This window comes from Rattus norvegicus, chromosome 1 (assembly GCF_021556685.1).
Source record: "Rattus norvegicus strain SHRSP/BbbUtx chromosome 1, alternate assembly SHRSP_T2T, whole genome shotgun sequence".
NCBI classification, from domain to species: Eukaryota; Metazoa; Chordata; class Mammalia; order Rodentia; family Muridae; genus Rattus; species Rattus norvegicus.
In genome coordinates this window covers 133,408,300-133,428,865 of record NC_141534.1, presented here as the reverse complement: position 1 = coordinate 133,428,865, position 20,566 = coordinate 133,408,300, and the positions used below count along the sequence as shown (strand labels likewise).

The window sequence follows — 20,566 nt, the reverse complement described above, 5'->3', positions numbered from 1 at the left end:
TGTGTGCTATTGAAGCCCTAGGCTGTCCTGAGTGAGTCATGGAAAGCTGGGCAGCCAGTGCTGCCTGTCATCCCAGCTGCTCAAGAAGCGGGGAGCTGGGAATTGAAGACCATCCCTGGGCAACACGGGAGACATGGTGACAGAAGAATAAATAAAAACAAGTCCAGGAAATAAGTAGAAAGGCCCTAGACTCGGAAGTCCTGTCTCACATACTACCACGCACATTCCTAGCCTTTCTGAAACTACTTGTTCTCATGAAAATGAGGATGACTCAGTGTACATCTCATGGCTGTTGGGAAAGCATGAGATGTGCTTGTCATAGAGCCCAGTACAGAAGATCCTGAGGGATGGGAGATAGAAAACAGAATTCAAGGTCCATGTTGTTGTTACAACACCTGATACTAAAACTGGGGTTTTTTTCAGAGTTGAGATGCAAAAGTAAGGGATCTTAGACCCTCAGTCTTCGCAGGTCTTCTCAGGCAGACAGTTTGCTGAGCTTTGTTGAGGTAAACAGCTTTGTTTGGGTGAGGTAAACAGATGTGCTGTCAAACCATCTCACCACTGTTGTTTCTCTACAGGGCTGGAGGGCAGTTATCTCAGGGTTCAAATTTGTCCATTAACACCAACCAGAACATCAACATTAAGTCAGAGCCAATTTCACCTCCCCGTGATAGAATGACCCCATCAGGCTTCCAGCAGCAGCAGCAGCAGCAGCCACAGCAGCAACCACCGCCACAACCTCCACAGCCCCAGCCCCAACCCCGGCAGGAAATGGGGCGCTCCCCTGTGGACAGTCTGAGCAGCTCTAGCAGCTCCTACGATGGCAGTGACCGGGAGGATCCACGGGGCGACTTCCATTCTCCAATTGTGCTTGGCCGACCTCCAAATGCTGAGGACAGAGAAAGCCCCTCTGTAAAACGCATGAGGATGGACACATGGGTGACCTAAGGCTTCCTGGTTCATGTCTGTTCTTTGTGTTACTGCAGTGAACTGCCCTACATATCTTAAATTGGTGAATAAGGACATGAGTTCAATATATTTATATGTACATGCATACATATATATCCCTTTACATATATATGTATGTCGGTGTGAGTGTGTGTATGTGTGGGTGTGTGTTGCATACACAGAATCAGGCACTTACTGCGACTCCTTGTAGGTATGCAGATGTGTGCACACGGCACACAGAGCACCTTGTAGAGACAGACCAGCCTGGCACTTCCTTGGACTACTTGTCTCCTAAGATAAAGTTTTTGCAGAGAAACGTGTACCCATATATAATTCTTCCACATTAGCCTGCAGAAACCTAGGGGCCCCTATTTGTTTTATTTACCTGTGCGGTGACTGTAGTTACTTCAAAAAAAAAAAAAATGCTTTGTAGAACAGAGCAGTAGAAAAGCAGGAACCAAGAAAGCAATACTGTACATAAAGTCATTTATATTAATAACCCAACCTGGCATGGGTCTATTGCAGAGGGGTGCATGGGCAAGGGCTGTCTATATTAAACAGACACAGTAAACAAAGAGCCCCACACATAACTGTTTTGCACGTGCAAAAAAATGTATTGGGTCAAAGAAGTGATTTTTAGCTATTAAAAAGAGAGAATAGAAAACACGCATGAAATATTCAGAAATACTAGCCTAGAAATATAGAGCATTAACAAAATAAAATTAATATATTAAGTTATAATTGGAATATGTCAGAAGTTTCTTTTACATTCATATCTTTAAAAATTAAAGAAACTGATTTTAGGTCATGTATATTTTATATGAAAGAAAACACCCTTAATGAATTGATGACTATATATAAAATTATATCCACTACTTTTGAACACATTCTGCTGAATTATTTATATAAGCCAAAGCTGTATGTTGTAACTTTTTTTTTTAAAGAATAGCTTTATCTTGTTTTAACTTTTTAGTTTTATTTTAAGAGGGAAGAAAAAAACAAAAATATCTTGCAAGCAGAACCTTGGAAAAAAAAAAGCCATGAACATTATTATTCTATATGTAAATTAAAAGTCGAGCCAAACTCTTTGTGTATATAGCATCTTAAATATATTACCACCTTTGATGTAAGTACCTATGTATTGTATGGTCACCAGATTAAAAAGTATATTTTTGTGGATTGCCACCAATTTGGGGGGAAAGGCGAAGTCCTTAAGTAGAGTATTCACTGTTTAATATTTACTATTTTGTTAAATATACTGTACTTTGGATTTTAATTATTAGCCCAGTTTTTCAGAGGATTGTGTAAAGGGGTTTCCCCTCACTGGTGGTGAATGTGTGATGTTCTGTTGTAATCTTTGTGCTGTATGGGGTGAGCATCATTATATATTTTATATGTGTACATAAATAGCAAAGTGGCAAAAAAATTGGTGTTAAGTTCATCCTGCATAAATATAAAATGTGTTGTAACAGATTTTATAAGGCATTATTTAAAACTTGCCTTTTGTGAGGGAAAAAAAAAAACAGTAGAAAGATGACCTAATTTAACTAATATTAGAGAAAATGGCTGAGTAGTAGATGAGCACAAAGGTTTTATAAGTGGTAAATAATTAGGAAAATATTTGTAGGGGAAGGGATCTTTTCTCCTTGACTCTAAAGATAGAATGATGCAGCTGGTTACAAAATCCAGGAGGGCTTTAGCGTCCCGTGCGTGGGAAGGCACGGGCGTGCAGGGAGCAGCTCTCCTATGGTGCAGATCCCCGACACAATTCTTGCTGTCCTGACGGAAACTGGTGCCACCCTCAGCTTGGATTTTGAACAAGGCCTTACTCTTACAGGGAGACAGCTCGTTGGTGATGGCAAGTTCATCCGTTTACTGGGCTTGTGCCATGAACAAAATTCAAAGTCCTGTATATCTTTTATCCTAGATTTTTAAATACTCCTTTTCCTGAAAAAACTTAAAGAGTTTAAAAATGGCTGCTATTTTATACTGAACAATGTTGAGCAGCTACCTGCAGTTTTTACTTACATTTTGCTTTTCCCCTCGATTCCCTAAATTATGCTCCTTTTGATGTCTCCTCATCTGCTGTCCCGACAGCTCATCAGCCAGGTTTCCTGCCTGGCCGCACACAGGTATTCGGTCCATGCACCGTGGTGAGCACAGGCTGTGCACTGGAGAGCCTCACTGACAGTCTGGGTAGCACATGTTAGTGGAAGCCAAGGAAGTGGGGACGGTGTCTCATCTCCTCTGTGGTCTCAGCACTTGGCTCTTCCTCAGAGAAGGTTAGGTTTTCTTCCTCAAGTGTACTGAGTTGACTTACAGGCACGTTCCTCATAAGGTCACAGTCTCCCAACACTGACTTTCCAAGATACCCCTTACCACTTTGTAAACCATTTATAGCTTTGAAAGTATTAAGTGACCCTTTCATTATTATTTATGCATGTTCATGAACTTCTGCTGTATATTGGGATAGGAGTTAACACATTCACATTTACTGTCTATTTTCTTGTGTGCCTTATGAGATGGCTTCTCTGACTGTATCTCAATAGTCTTTCTTTCTATGCAGGTTTATAATCAGTACAACTACTGTTTTCTAAAGGAATATTACACACGGCTCGGAGTTTGTACTTAAATTACACTGACCAAGTCACAATGTATTCCGTTTTCAGGAACTGAATATCTGACTGTTAATCTTTTCCCATATGCCCAGTGTGATCTGGAGCATATGGGTCTGACATCCTTCACCCAGATGCTCATGTGTGAACACATCCACATCCACAGCTCTCAGTGGAAGCCAGCCTAGAGTAGGGAGGACACTGACGGTGTTGCTTTAAACTGACTTTTCTTACCCTTTGAGACTCATGTGTTTTGTATAAGACACCATCACAAGAAAGTTTTCTCCCTTCAGATAACATATTTTATTATTAAAAAGAAAAACAAAAAAAGCTTTTAAGTTGCACTGGACGTGGGCCGTTCCTTCGGAACTCTTTGGATCTACACTGAGAGTGAGTGTCGCCGCTCTGTGAACACAGGTGGTCCCAGTCAAAACTCCATCCTTTGAGCCCTAATTACATCCATTGTGTTACAAAACTAAATCAGGGGTTTGTTCTAAAAGAACAATACATGTCTCACCATTTCCTTTCAACTGTAAAGACGACTGATAATGTATTAACATAATTTCTGTATTAACCATCATGCGCACAAGAAATACATAGTAAATACGGAACCTGAAAACTCCTGCATCGGATCATAAAAGCTAGATGATTAGAATGTGAAAAGAACTTTACAGATGTAAAACTTTTATTTCTCTGTAGAAACTTTCTTCACTTTGCTGTGCAAGAAGACACTGCTTTGCTATATTTAAAATGGCTTTTTTAAAAAGAGATTTATGTATTTGGTAAATGTTTGTAGTCAACAGTTCACACAAAGAAGCTGTACACGGTTTGATCATGTAAAACCGTTTGGCGGCACAAGCTGGACTTTGTTGCCATCCTTGAGATGAACCTTTTAAGAAAAATAAGTTAATCTCAATTTTTCCCTGAATGTGTTGTTTTTTCTTCATTATACAATAAATATTATAGTGAAGTTTTTATCAAATGGTTAAGACAATGCTAGAGGTTGTTGTAAGCTATTTGTCTCCTGCACTCACTCCAGTAAAGATGGCCTGGCTTTGACCATACATCCAGACTCTGTCATGTTTGCCTGGGGAAAACAGTAGGTTCTGGCATGGCCACCAGGCATCCCTGCTCCCCAGTTTGACCCTGTGGCATCTAGACAGCCCTAGAGCCTGTAGGAAGCAGCCAGCCATCTGTTTGTCAGTACCGCTGGCTGTTACAACTCAGTCAAATCCAGTGCGTCTCCAAGAACTACTCTACTCATGGAGAACAGCTTCAGGTGCCGAGGGCAGTAGGTGCCAGCACTCGCTCATGTGCCCATTTATCTTTAAGGTTTACGGTGTGGAATTAATTTTGCCCAGATTACATACACAACACTGAGGTTGAGGCAAAGGACGGGTGTGACTTTGGAGTTGTGTTTTGCAGAGATGGCTGGCTGTTACAGCACACTAGCAGATCCTTCCCACTTTCAGCTCTTAACCGAGCCAGAAGCCAGAAAAGCTCCATACAGTTGTCCAAACCCATAGTTTGTTTGTTTTTTTTTTTTTAATCTTCTTCCTCTCCCTTGCCGTGTGAGCCAGCTCCTAGCTAAGCAGATTCTTGGTGTCAAATCAAGTTAATTTTTTGCACTGGTTTTGCTTGCTGGCTATAATGGGGCTCTTATTAGCAGGTTTTGAAAGCTGTTTCGAGTCCTGTGGCTAAAAATATTCTAATCACAGCTGCAGCTACTTACTATCAATTCACTCTGAGTTCCTAGTCAGCTCCCATGGGTGCCTCGCTCTGAACCTTTATCTTGGTTTTAAGCTGATTTGTGTGTCTGAGTGGCACCAGCCAAGAAAGTGATTTTCCAAGCCCTGTGCCAGCCGGAAGGCTGCAGCCCACCCCCAGCCACCTGTCCAGCTAAAGCCACTTAGCTGTGGGCGAGTCTGATAGAGACTGGGATGAGGTGCTATATTTAGGCAAATAGCCCAAAGTGATGTGTCCTAACGAGGTTCTGGAATGGACGGTGTCAGTGTGTCTCCCTACAGATGGCTGTTCTTTTACAGGGTGAAGGTCCCTGTAGGCTCCACTGTAAAGTGCTGTCTGTAATTAGTTAAGTATTTTGGAGGTAACTTGAATACTAGGTTTCCCCAATGTTTACCCAGTTGGCATTTAAGAATTTAAATTTAACAATGACGGCAATTTTCCAAATCAAATGAAACTATATGAATTCACAGGTCTAAGACAAAAGATTCAGGAATGATGGGGATAATACGGAAGGACACTTTGCTCAGTGGTGTCACCTCCCCGTGCCATCATGAATCCTCTTATTTCCCTGAAATAATGCCAAGCCCTTAAATGTAGAGCTTGGGTGGTTGCACATCTGGCCCCAAACCATTCCAGCAGCCTTTTCCCATGACTCCATTCACACCCCCTACATACCAGGTCACCAGCTACTCACAGTCCTCATGTTCCAACCTCTAGTCCTTTGATCACACTAAGACGCACCTGCCCAAAGTCCCACTGACTGCCACTGCCCCTCCCTGGTGTCAGCTAAGGAAGTATTGGTTCAGCTCATCTAGAGAACCTCTCTGGGGCCCGCCAGAGGCTTCATCATACCGCCTCCTAGCTTGTCAGCACCTTGAGGGCAGGGGACAAGAGCCCTGTCTGGTTATCACATCACTTCTTCGTATTCTGAAGAGCTAAAGTGTATGTGGCTGGATGGAGTACAAATAAAAAGTCGCCCGTGTTCCTTATTCAGGACAATGAAACTGTACCTTAAAATAACCAAATGTAGCCAGGTGTGAGGTGGTAGCACTAAGGGGGCAGAGCCATCAGCACCTCTGTCAGGCCACCAGCAGCAGCCTGGTGGGTAGCAGGGCAGTAAGGCCACAGAATTGGAAGGACACAAGCTCTGAGGCTGCCAAGCCCAGATTACTTAGCTGCTGACTCTGGGACTGGGATTGAGAAGGCAGGAGTTCCTGAACAAAATGCTTGCCCTCCCATGGCATCCATTAAACAGCAAACACCACAGGTTATATGTTAGTGTATTTGGCTCCAAACTGCAGCCATCTTTCTTGGGACTTTTGAGTTTTCTCTACCAGGTTAAGTATGGCCCAGAGCCCAGTCTATCCCATATGACTGTGAAGTTCATAAACTTCAGAGCATTTTTCCCCTTCTGTCTGCCTCCTGCTGGTCAGACATGCAGTGCACAACCCATCCTGGGGCCTTGTCTCCCTCATATAAAATCAGCACACCAATACTAAGAAAATCACTTAGGTTTAACATTGAGCACTATGCCCACAAACAAAAAGATGGTAAATTCTTCTTTAAAACGTACGCTTTCTTGGAGACTGGAGAGATGGCTACGTTGTTAGGAGTGCTTACTACTCTTAGCAGAAGACCCTAGGATGTTAGCATCAGCCCACAGCCACCTAAACTCTAGCCCCAGTAGGTCCTACGCTCTCCCCTGAACGTCAAGCAACCTGAATTCATAAGCACATAATTTTAAAACCTTAAAAAAAATCTTTTCAAAAGCATCCCAGAGAACAAATTACTAGAAAATGAACTCCATGGTGTGTCTTTCACAGACCTACCTTAATTAGGAAACATATTATTGTAGGTCAGTGGGCCAGAATGCACTGTTTACCACTTAGTCTGTCCTTCCCTTGCCACATAAGGATGTGCACAGCAAGGGCCTGAGGCAACTTGCCCAGGCTCAGCAGGAGGCAGAGGCCACTGTCAACTACTCCAGTGCTGTCCTCAGCTTTAACTGTTACCAATACCCACATATTATGAAAAGAGGGAGAATCATGTTTCCTTCACAGAAGAAATTTTATTCCACTTGAGAAAAATACAGAAATACAAGTTAAAACTGTAACATGTCTAAAACTCAGTGACATACTGATACCATTGTGTAGCACCGTGGTCTGCCTAGACACGGAACACACATCTCTGAGCCAAGCCCACCCCTGCCCTCAGCAGGCAGGGACACTATGACAGTCATTTGACCCCATCCAACCCCAGGAGCCCTGTCACTGCAGATCCCTTGTCACATTCTACTTAGGATTCCACACAGGGCTGTATGCTTGTCCCCAAACTTGAGACAGAATACAGAAAAAAATATAGACATTCTCTGCCAAAAAATTATTTCCCATCGGACTCTGAGCCCTGCCTGATGGAGTTAATGACAACATTCAAGAGAAATTTCACTGCCACAATGGCCTTGAGCATCTAGATAGGAATCACATTATCAAGATGTTTACTGTACCAAGATTTATGGGTTCATTTTTGGCCTAAAAATACTAATTCTGAAGGCGATTTAAATTTGGTATTTGCACCCTGGGTGGATAGTTTAGACAGGAGGCCCATGTACTATCCTTCTCCTCTGGTCAGATTTCTAGGCCTATGTATCAAGTTGCAAACCGTCACAGAAGCTAACCTGACTGCCCGAGGCTCAGCTCCAGCAAGCTCTGCCTGTTCCTGCTGTGACAAGGCAAGCTGGCTTCTCCCTTCCCCCTACACCCTACAGGGCTTGGCTGGCTAATTGCCTCAGGGAAAGCCTGAGCCTCCTGCACCCTCCAGCATCTGGTGTCGCCCTCTACCTCTCTACAGCTTTTCACTGTCAGGGTTACCTTGAAGGGGTTTGGATATGTCCCCCAAAGGCAAATGTCTTAAAGACTTGGACCTCATCTCAGTGTTGGGAAGGAATGTGTCGGGAAGTCCTTTAAGAAATGGGGCCTAGTGGGAGGAAGTTAGCTCACTGCAGGCAGAACTTTGAAGGTGATACCTGCGCCCAAGCTCCTTGTCTCCCCTTCTCTCTTACCTGTCATATGAGCAATCTGTTCTATCACACACTCTCCTCCATGATGTTCTTACTGTAGCCCCCACCCCCACCCCCACTCCCCAAATCAGGCCATGGATTGGTACCAGGAGCCAAGATAAACCTTTATCAATGGAGATTTTGTTACAGTAACAGAAAGCTGACTGACACTGTGCTGGTTTTAACACTGAGATGCAGCACCTGCAAGTTTGCTCTAAGGACCCAAAGAATGGATGAATCAAGGAGGCAGCAGGAAGGGGCACTCATGGTAGGGGTTGGGGTGAGGCCCACAGTTCTTGACAACACTGGGCTGGCAACCAGTTTGCTTCCGAGGTCCATGTGTTGGAACCTTAATGGTGGATGCAATCCCTTCAAACCACTTGCTAGTAACAGCTGCAACCCAGATACCAACCGGGGGAATCCGGGGAGCTGCCCCAGAGAGCTGCCTGGCCTGCCTCTGGGAGGTGTAGCTTAAATCCAAGGATGGCAGTTTGGATTTGGGGCTACCTCACTTCTGAAGCAGCACTGCCTCAGTGGGGCCAAGTGAGGCAAACCTGTCAGGCTGTCAACTGTGACAGACTCAGTGACATACTACATAGCACCTTGATCTAGACACAGGGCATGTCTCTGAGCCCACCTTTCCCCTTAGCAGGCAGGGACACTGTGACAGTCATTTGACCCCATCCAACACCGGGGGGCAGTAACACCGCAGATCCCGTCACCTTCTCCTTAGGAGCATGCACAGAATGGCTGTACAGGCGCTCACCGCAGGTCCCTACATATCTTCAAGAAATGGCCACGAGTTCCATGTCAATGTCTCTCTTGCTGGGGTGGTGGATGTCTGGGCTCCTGCATCCTGGGATTAGGCCAAGCCTATACAATCCAGATTGCCACGGTGTCCACATATCTCAGGAAGCAAGATGCAATGCCGTCTGCAATCAGATGGTGACAGTTACACACATCAAGGGCCAATTGTCAAAGCCTGACAACTCTAGGAAGAGAATGAACCTAGGCCCCTGCTTCAGTGGTTGGGCTGACCTGGTTGTCTGAAGCGGGGAGGGTAGGCACTGCAACTGCCAACCTGGGGGCTTGCCCTGGAACTGGGCTCAGTGTCATCGAGCCGTTGGGAACAACAGTTGTGTTCAAACTATCTGAGGTTTCCCCGGTGGCTTGTATTTTGAAGTAGACAAGATAGAACACTGGCAGCACAATGCCAATGAGAAGCATAAGGAAGACAGCATTCCACCACTGAATCCCGCAGTCCGCACCATCAGCTGCTGGCTTCTGGGTTATGGGGAGCAGCGGCTGATCCGGGGCCTCCACACAACAGCCGTCACTGTGAAAGACATCAGATTGCACAGCCCGCTCAATGTTCTCATCGATGCCCTTGAAGAACTCTGTCAACTGGTTGCCCTGAGCAGTTGCCCCAGAGGCGTCTCCATCTTCGGGCAGTTCTACCAGGGTCACCCTGGTCTCGGAAGAGGAGGCCCCAAGGGGCATTAGTTCTTGGTGGGTCTCTGTGAGGATCCCATGATTTCTCACTGGAATCTTGATCGATTTCAGAGCATACAGGTCTTGTTCTCTGATGAAGTTGTTCGCTTTCTTGATATCTGCGACCTACGGAAGCCAGGCATTATAAACAAGCAGTGCTCCTTAAAACCAGTACCCAGCAGAGACCTTAGGTCTGTGGAGGATCCAGTGGAGAAGCTCATGAAGGCTTCAAAGTACACCCACAGCCAGCTTCATTTCAGCTAAGGAATCTAGGCTTTTGATATTTGGTTTTTACCTCTTAATGAATAGCTTAGAAACCAACCGCTCTACTTTGAACAATTTCCGGTCAACTCTGGAAAGTGTTGTGACTACAACAAAAGCTTCGGGTGAAACAGGTCCAACACTGTCACCCTCCCTGTCTAACTCAGTGTGCCCGTCTCACACCAGAATCCAGCTGAGCAAGTGGCCAGATAAGCTCACTAAAGCTGGAGTTGGCTCTGGGCACACATTCAGGGTCTCGGCCACCTGAGTGAGCTTCCTCAGGATGATCCCTCCCTCAGCACTTTCCCAGAAGCAGGGTGGGCGCAGGACCTTATTCTCTGAACAGAAGTTAACTCGGCTTGGGGAGAAGACACCTCTCCCAAGAAGCAGGTTAGGCAATCGGCCATCAGCCAGGAGTTGGGGATTGAGACGTTCCTCCCTGACTAAGGTAGTGGGACTGTAGCTGGATTTCATCAAATAACACAAGGCTTCTAACAGAAAAGGAGGGATGGGAAGCCACATTTTAAACCCCCCTCAAGCTACTTAGGAAAAACTTCTGTAGAGTGTAAGCACAGCCCACGGAGCTGACGGTCAAGTCCATCACGTGTGCCATCGCTTTACTTGGTGGCCGCTTTTAGAGTCTTACTGCACTGGCTTGAGGGATGCTGTTCACCTCGCTCTGAAAACTGACAAACGGGAGGAGCCTGACAGCTTTCACTCTTTTTGTGCACTCAACGAACAACACGTGTATTCGCCTCCAACAGGACTAGTTAGTGGAAACATTAAATATCCATTCTGGCTTTCTCAGAGATTGTCATTCTGACATGAATGAAAGATAAGTCTATCTTTGAAGACTTTGTTGGGAAGGTGGGGTGGGTTTTTTTGTTTGGTTGTTTTGGTATTTTTTTTTTGTTTTTGTTGTTGTTGTTGTTGTTGTTGCTGTTTTGGCCATGGTCTATAAAGCATATGCTATGCCTACGGAAGCAGACTGTAAGATACAAATACAAAGGCCGGGACAATGTAAAGATGCTCTGTGTCCCTGGAGATGAGCCTCTATCTGGAAAAGACTCCCACACCCACACAGTCTTTTTGCTTATTTGGATCTTTTTTAGATAAACCACAGACAATTTTTAGGAGATAGGTGTTTTTTTTTTTAATTGTGTAGCTGATGCAGCCTTGGTGAAAGCTGCTGTCAGTATAGAGCATGGTAATAGCACGTATACAGCATGGTTATAGCATGTGTATAGCATGTATATAGCATGTATACAGCATGGGGTCAACGGCGTGAAACAAACTGTTTCATTGCAGGAGAAAAGAGCGATTCCAGAAACACTTTCCAACTTACTTTGCCACTGTTAATCACTCTGAGTGCTAAAAACATAATTAAAGAGAAAGAAAAGGTTACACAAAGGCACAGCACTGAGGCTAGACCATGCAGTTCTAATAGGGAGAAGGAAAAAAAAAATCCAAAACTCTACTAGTCAGATTAGCTACCGCCAAGCAAAGCAGCGAGAGAAGCATGCCACAGAAACTTGTAAACTCCACCTACCATCTCCAGCCCTGTTCAGAGTGTCCCTGTGCAGAGCAGAGCAAAGGAAAGCATACCCTGAACTGCGGTGCCCAACTCTAACCGGCCCTTCCTGAGCCCAGAGCTCCGAATGAAGGAAGGGTGCCTCCACCAGCTTCCAGCCCCTGGCTCTGTAGGATTCTAGCCACCTATGCGGATCAGGAACCTCCTACAGTGACTGCCCTGTGTCTCTCTCAACCCTGGAGGGCAGAGACTGAGTTAGCTTACTTTGCAGCCATACTGGAGAGCCAGCTTATTGAGACTGTCTTCCTGGGCCAGCTCCCGCTGCAGCAGCACCATGGTGCCCGTTCCTGGCGGTTGGCTGCTGTTCTTCTGGCGTTCCTTGCCCCGGGGTCGTAACACCACCTGATGTGACTCTTCCTCGGAGGAGTCCCCGGAGTCCCCGCTGCCATTCTTGAACATGTAAACATGACTGTTTGGAGTCCTACAGACAACAGCTGGGCCTTGGAAGGTCTTGGCTAACACTTCCTTCTGCCTCATTTCTTTTCTTAACTGAAAATCAAACCTGGAGTTAATGCCACACAAATGTTATTCATTCTCCTCTGGCTTCCTAAAGAGAATTAGTAATCTCATTAGTAATTTCCTAATATTGCTAATATCCAATAAACAGCATCAGGACGGAAGGATAACATCCACACACCTGTCCACCTGATACTGAGGCAGAACAAGACCACACGTTTCCTAACTGCTTTCTATGTGCAAAAAAAGATTGCCTACTCTTCTTCCCCACCCGCTGCTGTCCTTCCCCTGGCACACACAAGAAGCCACTTATGTCTCAGCATTTGAGAGGTGAGCACTGTTCTCAGCTCCCTGACACTGAGAATCTTACATTCAGAACCTTTGGACAAAAACCTCGTTAGGCATCCCAAGGTATCTTCAGGGGGAAAGGCCACTACCAAGGACAGATGCTGAGAACAACCATAACTCTCTTATTTTGACCCTGGCTGACTTGACCTAAGAGGCAAAGCAATGGAAAAACCTATCAAATTTCAATTTGCCCATTTCTTACGATCACTCTGGACCCATTTCACCCCATGGTCCCCTTATTGTCACCTAGAGTCAAACGCCAGAGACACAACTAACCTTTTCATTTCCAAGTGGCTGGAATGGGACTCCAGGCATTCCTGGCGGTCCCTTCTGAGTGGCCCTTTAAGGGAACAGCCAACCTCAGCGCATCTCCCTCTGGTCTCAAATTCTGTGCCCCTGTCACCGGACGGCCAGAAGAGGTTTCAGTTTCCTTCCAATGACAGGTGGGCTGTCTTTAAGCAGAGGACAAAACAAATTTGTGATGTCCCCGCCCCTGGGCCTAAACAGGCCAGGACCCAACTTTCCAAAGACTAGACATCCTGCCACTCCCGCGAGCCGGCACCAGCCCTCCGTGGACACAGGCACTGGCCCTGGAGTGGCAGCCCCCACCGAGCCCACGGTGACAAGCGACCCCTGGCCCCCCAAGTCAACCCAGCAGACCCCGCTCCAAGTTCGGGTACCTCGCTCCCAGGCTCCACCGCCACCGCGCCCGCCGATTGGCTGCGAAAAGCAGATCTTCCGGGGGCGGGGACTAAGAGCCAACCAATTGACTTCAAGAGGAGGGCGGGCCCTGACAGAGTCCGGAGGTGCTGAGAGGTCAGAATGCGCCCTGCTCAAGGGGCGGGCCCTGATGGGCGGGGCTCCAGCGTGGACTTTGGACCTTTGCTCTGTGGGTTCGTCCCAGCTGTGCCCAGTTTCCCCTTCTGAGCCAGGTGTGAAACTTGGCCTCCTTCAGGGTGGCCACGGCTTTCTGCTAAGCCTCGGTCTTCTTCCTGGCAGGAGAGACCTTTGACCCATGTGTATCCTGATCCGTGGCTAGGAAGTACCCAGTACGGCGGCGCGCCACTCGGGAGGCCTGTTCCAGGTAGCCTGAATCTTCGACCCAGTATCTTTTGAGGGGCCGAATGGTTGCCATCCCCTGCTCGGAGATAAACAAAAGTCCAGGGATGTAAAATATTGTCATGATCAGAATCGGATAAATGAGAATATGTATCATCATCTGACTAGTCAGAGTCCCAGCTATTTGGAAAAGGGAGGAGAACCTGTGGCATTGTTTTGTAACAAAGACTAAAATCCTTAATGGAGTAAGACTCAGCCAATGAATAAGGAAGAAACTTAAGTGACATGGGCCGGCAATACACCAAAGTATGCAGATGACTGGCAGCTGAACCAAGGTGTTAAGCCTCTCTGGGAATCAACATTAAAACAAGAGCTCAGAAATTCTTCCTATGGTTTAGAATAAAACTAAGAATCTTTCTCTAAATGTCTAAGGCCAAAAAGGCACCGGGTCATGGTCCTCTCTGCCATCCACAGGACTCTTCTTTCTGGCTTTAAACATCTGCTGTTTGTTTACCTTGCCACCCAACCCAGGAGGCTAGCTGGCTTTGCTAATATACCCAACAGTCCCCTCAGACACACATTCACATCTTCCCCACGGACATATTTGTGGTTTGTGACATTTTACAGGCTTGGATGAAGCTGCCTGAGAAGTATGAGAGATATGTCTCATCTAGCAAAGTGGTCCGGGGCCCAGCCCCAATAATTGGCCTACTGCTCTGATCCCAAGCCAGTGGAGACTGACCCCATCAGCAGAGGTGTCCACTCAGATATCTTCCAACCCTTGTCAAACATGTCTCCTCCCATGTACAGTCTTCTCCTGGGATAGAGGATGCAAGGTAGCAGGGGCCAACTATTTAGCTTTCTTGTTCCAACTTCAGGGCTCAGCAGAACTGCCACGGAATTTCAAAAGCTTCGTCTTTTCCTTTTGTAGAGAGAACTTTAAGAGACACAGGGGAATTGCCCCAAGGCACACAGCAGGTAGCAGTAGGCACAAGTTGTGCCAGGATAGAAGCAGAGTCTAAAGCCAGTTGCACTTTCACCAACTATGACTCTGACCCCAGTCCCTAAGCCTTCCGGCCTTTGTCCCCTTCTGTGTTATTACCCAATGCCTGAGATGGCTATCCATTCCTGCCTGGAGCAATCCCAGAGCATGCCTGTTGTCACAGCACAACAATTAGTAAAGCCACTGTCCTTCTCTTAGGGTCTTGGACATGCTAACACTTCTAAGTGTGGCAATTCGCTCATGGTCTGTGTACACACTCCTCATGAAGCCCAGCAGAAATGGCTAGTTCTTCACAGAGGCCCATGTGGCTGTCAGTAACCAAGGCAACCATGACCAATCAGCCAAGATGGTCAGGGACAGTGATGTGTCCTCTAGTGACTCAGGAAAATCTAGTGGCTCCCGGGACACAGCCTTCCTCCCATAAAGGGAAGAGAATGAAAGTCTCTGGTTTTCACTTGTTGACAAGTCATGTTGGAAATAAAACTCTTGCCCAGTGTGGTGGCACACACCTTTGATCCTAGCACTTGGGGAGGCAGATCTCTTGAGTTTGAGGCCAGCCTGATCTACAGAGTGAGTTCCAGGACAGTCAGGGATATGCAGAGAAACCCTGTCTTGAAAAACAAACAAACAAGAAGCCTTTAAGAAGCATGAGGATGATGCCAGTGTTCATGGGAGGGCACTAACTTTGTAGAAGGAGTATGTTGTATTTCTGCATAAAATAACATGAAGAAGTTAAAGAGGGGGGGGTGGAGAGGATGCTCAGTGGATAAAGCGCTTGCTGCACAGGTTTGAATCCTCAGAAGCCCTGTGCAGGTCTATAATCCCATGGCAGGACGGGAGGTGGAGAGAGGAGAATCCCTGGGAGCTCTGAGGCCAGCTCGCCTAGAGTACTCAGTGGCAGACATCAAGAGATCCTGCCTCAAGCATGCTGGAATGCATACAGGCCTCTGAAGTTGTCCTTCAACTGCCATACATGAGCCAAGACACACACATGCACACACACACACACACACACACACACACACACACACACACACGAAGATGCATGCACACACATGCGAGTGTACCCAGAGACAGAGACAGAAAGAGGCAGAGAAATTTAAAAGAGAAAATTCAAAGAAATTATTGTAAATTTGATAGAAATGTTTGCCTTCTCTGGTATGTTCAAATCTTCAACATATAAAAAGCATTCACATCTAAGCAAGAAATGACCCTCGATAGGAAAAAAACTGCCAAATCATACAAATACGGGGGAGGAGGAGACCCTTTATCCTTACAGCACGTACAAAGGCGTGGCGACTTAAATGGCTTCAAGGTAGGTAACAAAAGGCACATCATTATCATGTGTATTCTGTGGAACGTGGTTGGGCAAGCAGACAGACGAGTGAGTCTAAATGGGAACACTTGTAAGATCTGGAAGCAGTCGCTTTTACACTGTGTCCTATGAAAGCCTGACTCTGAGCTTAGCGATTCACTGGTGAAGTTTTCAGGACTTGTTAGAAGATCAGCTACCAGAATGTTCCTAACAGTGAGGGACAGGAGAGGACAATTTTTCATGCTCTGTCATGGAGTGGGATCAACCATACTTAATCCTGAAGCAAAGGTATTGACACAGTATTGATTGGAAGAACTGTCTTAACCAATCTTATGAACCAAACTGTATGAAGAGAAAAGTTCCCATGGCGCCACCCTGCGGTAGCAGGCGCGTGCGCATGCGCATGACAACCTTCTTTAAGGGTCTGGGGCCTGAGTTGTGTGATTTGCCTTCTTCATCTTGCCTGCTCTAAGGAGCTATCCATCCATCACAGTGATTTACGTCATGCGCTCTCAAGTTAAGGTGTCCTACTCGGAACCTAGCACTCTCGCCTAGTACCCACAGGAAGCGTGTTCACACTTGAGTTTTCTCATCTACAGACTGGGATCTGATATTACCCCAGCTAGTCCGAAGATCAAATGTTGCCGGGATGATCCCTGGTGAGTGTTCAGCAGGCATAGCTCACAGGGTAAGAGGGAAATGCCAGCTACACTGTCCTCAAGAGGATACTATGAGAAGCATAGACGTGCATTTTTCATTAAAGAAATTCATATTCAGGCTTGCCGTGGAGTGACTTCTGTGTCCCCTTTCGTTCCTGTTGAAATCCTACCCTCTGAACTGAGCTTTCAGAAGGTAGAGCCTTAAAGAGGGGACTGGGTCAGTGCCCTTGTGAAGGGATTGGCTTGGCCTCCTTAGGAGAAGACAGCAGTCTGCTGCCTAGATGGTGGCCCTCCCCAAACCACACCAGGACACCACCCTGACTCGTGTTTTCCTTTCATGGAACTGTGGGAAAATGAGTCAGAGGCACTGTATCAAAGCGGCCGAAACTGACAGAGACTAGGCCCTAACAGGAGCATCTAGAGAGCCCGGCCTTATTCTACACAGGGACAGGTTTGTCGGGTGGAGTTTAATCCTTCTTGACTGTGGATTTATTTATATAACACACAATTGTCCCCAGGGCCGAGGATGGGGAAGTACCTGGAGACAGGAACCTGATGGATAGGGTGAGCTGTGTTAAGTGGATGTCAACTGGAGTCACTGCCTTTCAGACTTCCTTGGGGAGTGCAATGCCTTCTGGGATGGATTGTTTTAGAGCTTTCTCGTGGACCATCACAAGGTTACTTTTGGCCATTCGTTCTTGCCTGCTACAAGTCAGGGCTGACTGAAGGTCCTCACCTTAGGGTGGCTCTGTTTCCTCAGAGTCACACCCATATTCCTTTCTGTATGGTGTGGATGGGCATTTAAAGGTTTTTGAGGTGGGGCTTGACACCTCCACTTCGTTCTGTGAGGAATAAAACATCATCCCCAGGGTCTCCCCTCACCCCATTTTCCCAGTCCTTCAACTTTCTCTGGTTAACCTTTGAACTGAGCTCTGGCATCTGGATGTTATATCCAGGTTTGGAAGGCTTAATTCAATACCTCCAGGGCCCTGTCTCCTCCCAAGTTCCCCAAAATGGTGTACCGGACAGCTTTCCGATCACTTGTCATGCAGATCCCTTGAATCTAAGCGAGGTCCAATTTTTGTATTTCCTCAAGACATCAGTGCTCTGTGGCAATGCTGCAAAGACCTAGGGCTCTTGAGAAGATGGCCATTCAAATTCCTCTGTCGGTGTTTACCCAAGACATGAAGACCAGAACAGGAAGAGACACTGGTGGGTTATTCATAATCATCTAGATCAACCCATGAGCAGCAAAGCATTTTCCCTCAGGAGCTATCCCTCAGAATGAAAAGTGACCTGTGACGTATGTGGTCCTCTGAGCAAATCTCAGAAACACTGCCAAGGGTTTCAGAAACTAGAGTCCTTCAACGATCATCATTGTGGGTTCTGCAAGAGACTAGAAAGAGAAATCAGATCTGTGGTTGTCAGAGATGGAGGCAGAGGTGGAGTGGGGAGTGGGATTTGTTTGCAGAGTGGCTCAAAGAACTTTCTGGGGAAAACATCAATGGTCTAATCTCATTTGCAGTACTGGTCAAAGCTTGTTTCATGGAACTCAAAGAGGAACTTAATGATTTAAGTTACTTCTCCATAAGCTCGAGTTAAAGGGGGTGTGAAGCTCCTCAAAGAGTTAGACACAGACCCGGATGGTTCAGCCCACTTCTAGGCACATAACAAACAGGAATGGAAACAGGTCTGTAGGCAGAATGCACACAGCACAATTCTCACAGGAGCTAACAGGTGGGCACCAGTTCAACCAACAAGCACCTGGATACAGCAAAGGTGACAGGCACACTTGAAATCTTACTCAGCCTTGAAGTGGGAGGAACTTCTGATGCACACTACAGCATGGATGTCTCCTGAGAACATTATGTTGAGAGAGTAAAGCCAATAAGCAAGGGGCAAATATCCCACGACTCCATTCACATGGGGTCTTGGAGTATATGACCTGAGAGACAGTTTCATGTTCGTGCTAGGGGCCTCTAGGATACATACAGGTGGTCTGTATTATAGCAGTAACAGGATTAAAGCCCTCACTTAAGAAGCCCCCAACCCCCCAGATAAATAGTCCAGACAGGAAGCGATTGAAGAGAGTCCTTAAAAATTTGTGATCGAGAGAGGCAGGTGTGGTGGCACAGGCCTTTAATCCCAGCACACAAGAGGTAAAGGCAGTTGGATCTTTGTGAGTTTGAGTCTGGTCTGTAGCATGAGTTCTAGGACAGCTAGGACTGTTACACAAAAAAGCCCTGTACAAACTTCCCTCCTCCAAATACTTGTGATAAAGGTGCTGAAGTGTAACTGTTACAGTTGATGGCTTCTGGATCTGTGGGAAGACTTAGCTTTCTTTCAGGGGCTGGCCACCGGGAGTTCGGTCATGCTCCAGTGAGTGTATGGGCAACACAAGTTGAACTTGGTTCGTTGTCTTTTGTTGTTGTTGTTGTGTTTTGGGGTTGTTTTGGAAGAAGAGCACCAGAGTGGGAGTGTGGACCTGGGAGGAATAGAGAGCAAGTGCGATGAGAGTGCATTGTATAAAATTCCCAAATAATAAAAATATATGTCAGGGGAAAATAAAGGAAGCTCAGTGGCAATCGGCCTGCTTGCTTTTCTACTTTGGGATGAGAGAAAACATGGCTCTTCCCGACCCCAACCCGCATGCCATCTTTGAAGCAAAGGTGCCCTCCCCCAAGCAGCCAACAAAAGGTTCTCCTGGAACCTTGCTATTAGACGCCCCAGCCTCCAGAATGGTAAGAAAACATCTCTGCCCTGTATAGATGACCTCATCTCAGTTTTCTACGGTAACAGTGCAAATGGACCATGTAGTGGAAGGCAGGAGAGAGAATGGATTCATCATTGCTCTCAAGCTAGTTTCAAACTCATCACATAGTTGAAGGTGACCTTGAACTCTTGACCCTCCCGCTTCTACCAATAGCATAATAGGATTACAGGTATGAGCCACCAAGCCTGATTTTATGGGTGCTGGTGGTCAAACCCAGGGCGTCAGACGTGCTCGGTGAGTACGCTATATCCTGAACCACAGTTTAAAAAGACTCTGAGTGTTCTATTTGCATGGTGGGTTTGCTGGCTGCTCATGGTGAAATGAGTGTTGAGCAAGCAGCTGTCCTGCCAAAAATTCTCACCCTGGCAAGGCAGCTACTCACCACCCAGGTCCCCTGAACCTTTGAATGAGGGCTGCTCAGACTGAGGAACACTCAAGTACAAACCTCACACGAGATTTTTTTAAAGATTAATACTTTCATTTAGTATATCTATGTGTGTATGTATGTCTGTGTATGTGTGTGTACGTGTGGGTGTCACAGTGCATGTAAGATCAGAGAACAGCTTGCTTGAGTGTTCTCTCTCTCCACCATGTGTCCTGTCTAGGAGTTTACCTCAGTCCATTGGGCTTGGAGGAAGTGACTTTACCAGCTGAGCGATCATCCTAAGCTCACCTAGGCTTTAAGTAGTCGGTATACAGAAATAGCCTAAAGTGCTTTCTGTATAACCTAAGTGCTATATGCTTAAGTATTATTCTGTATAACTTAAGTGCCATTTATGAGATCAAATTGGTTGCAGAAAATACTGTTGAATTGAATTCCACCTTTTATTTTTTTTACTGCGGCTACTAGGAAATATAAACACATCTTGGTTCATATTCTATGGGATAGCCCTGCTCTGCCTCCCACACCACCCCCGCGCTACAGCTGAAATCCAGTGACCAGGGACGTCCCTGGCTGAGGTCTCCTCTCTAACGGGCCGTGTTTAACTGATGGAGATAGGCTTATTTCAGTCAGAAGGGAGTCAGCGGGCAGGGACAGAAGAGAGTCCCTGGCATAGGGAAGAAGAGAGTCAAAAGATCCAAAAGAGACCCCTGCACCTCACATCGCTGCCTTTCCTAGCTCTGGTCCTCAGCCCCACCACCACCTTCTCCCCCTGGTGGTAGGACCAGGCACAGCAAGGAAGTAGGCCAGGTACCAAGCCTCTGAAGTCAGAGGATGATCAGGAGCCCTTCTACCAGAAAGGAA

General features: G+C 46.4%; 2 protein-coding genes across 24 annotated transcripts in view; one reads left to right on the top strand and one right to left on the bottom strand.

The window, feature by feature from the left end:
• The window catches only part of Mef2a (myocyte enhancer factor 2a), a 133,993-nt gene extending 129,366 nt beyond the window's left edge, over positions 1–4,627 (top strand). For all 18 annotated transcript variants that reach the window (NM_001437578.1, XM_087566305.1, NM_001437581.1 and 15 more), the window contains 1 exon segment: positions 579–4,627. In NM_001437578.1, the coding sequence (NP_001424507.1) occupies positions 579–948 (370 nt within the window). In that variant the 3' untranslated portion in view covers positions 949–4,627.
• Positions 4,628–7,357: 2,730 nt separating this feature from the next.
• Positions 7,358–13,234, bottom strand: Lysmd4 (LysM domain containing 4). 6 transcript variants are annotated; one of them, NM_001401375.1, is made up of 4 exons: positions 13,192–13,234; positions 12,788–12,963; positions 11,912–12,196; positions 7,358–9,981 (listed from the first exon to the last, which is right to left on the bottom strand). In NM_001401375.1, the coding sequence occupies exons 2-4, from the start codon at positions 12,824–12,826 to the stop codon at positions 9,373–9,375; spliced, it is 933 nt and encodes a 310-aa protein (NP_001388304.1). In that variant the 5' UTR covers positions 12,827–12,963; positions 13,192–13,234; the 3' UTR covers positions 7,358–9,372. The 6 variants fall into 6 exon arrangements, with proteins under 6 accessions (NP_001388304.1, XP_087445653.1, XP_087445654.1 ...); XM_087589527.1 differs by having other exon boundaries at positions 11,912–12,209; positions 13,192–13,222; XM_087589528.1 differs by having other exon boundaries at positions 11,912–12,209; positions 12,788–12,907; positions 13,192–13,222.
• Between the last annotated feature and the right edge of the window lie 7,332 nt (positions 13,235–20,566).

Excerpts from the sequence above, each read along its gene's own strand:
- Lysmd4 (NM_001401374.1), bottom strand. The coding sequence starts at position 12,826 with ATGCCTGGAGTCCCATTCCAGCCACTTGGAAATGAAAAG. Across the intron at positions 12,197-12,787 it reads AGCCACTTGGAAATGAAAAG|TTAAGAAAAGAAATGAGGCA; the intron begins GTTAGTTGTGTC and ends TTTGATTTTCAG. Across the intron at positions 9,982-11,911 it reads CTCTCCAGTATGGCTGCAAA|GTCGCAGATATCAAGAAAGC; the intron begins GTAAGCTAACTC and ends TGGCTTCCGTAG.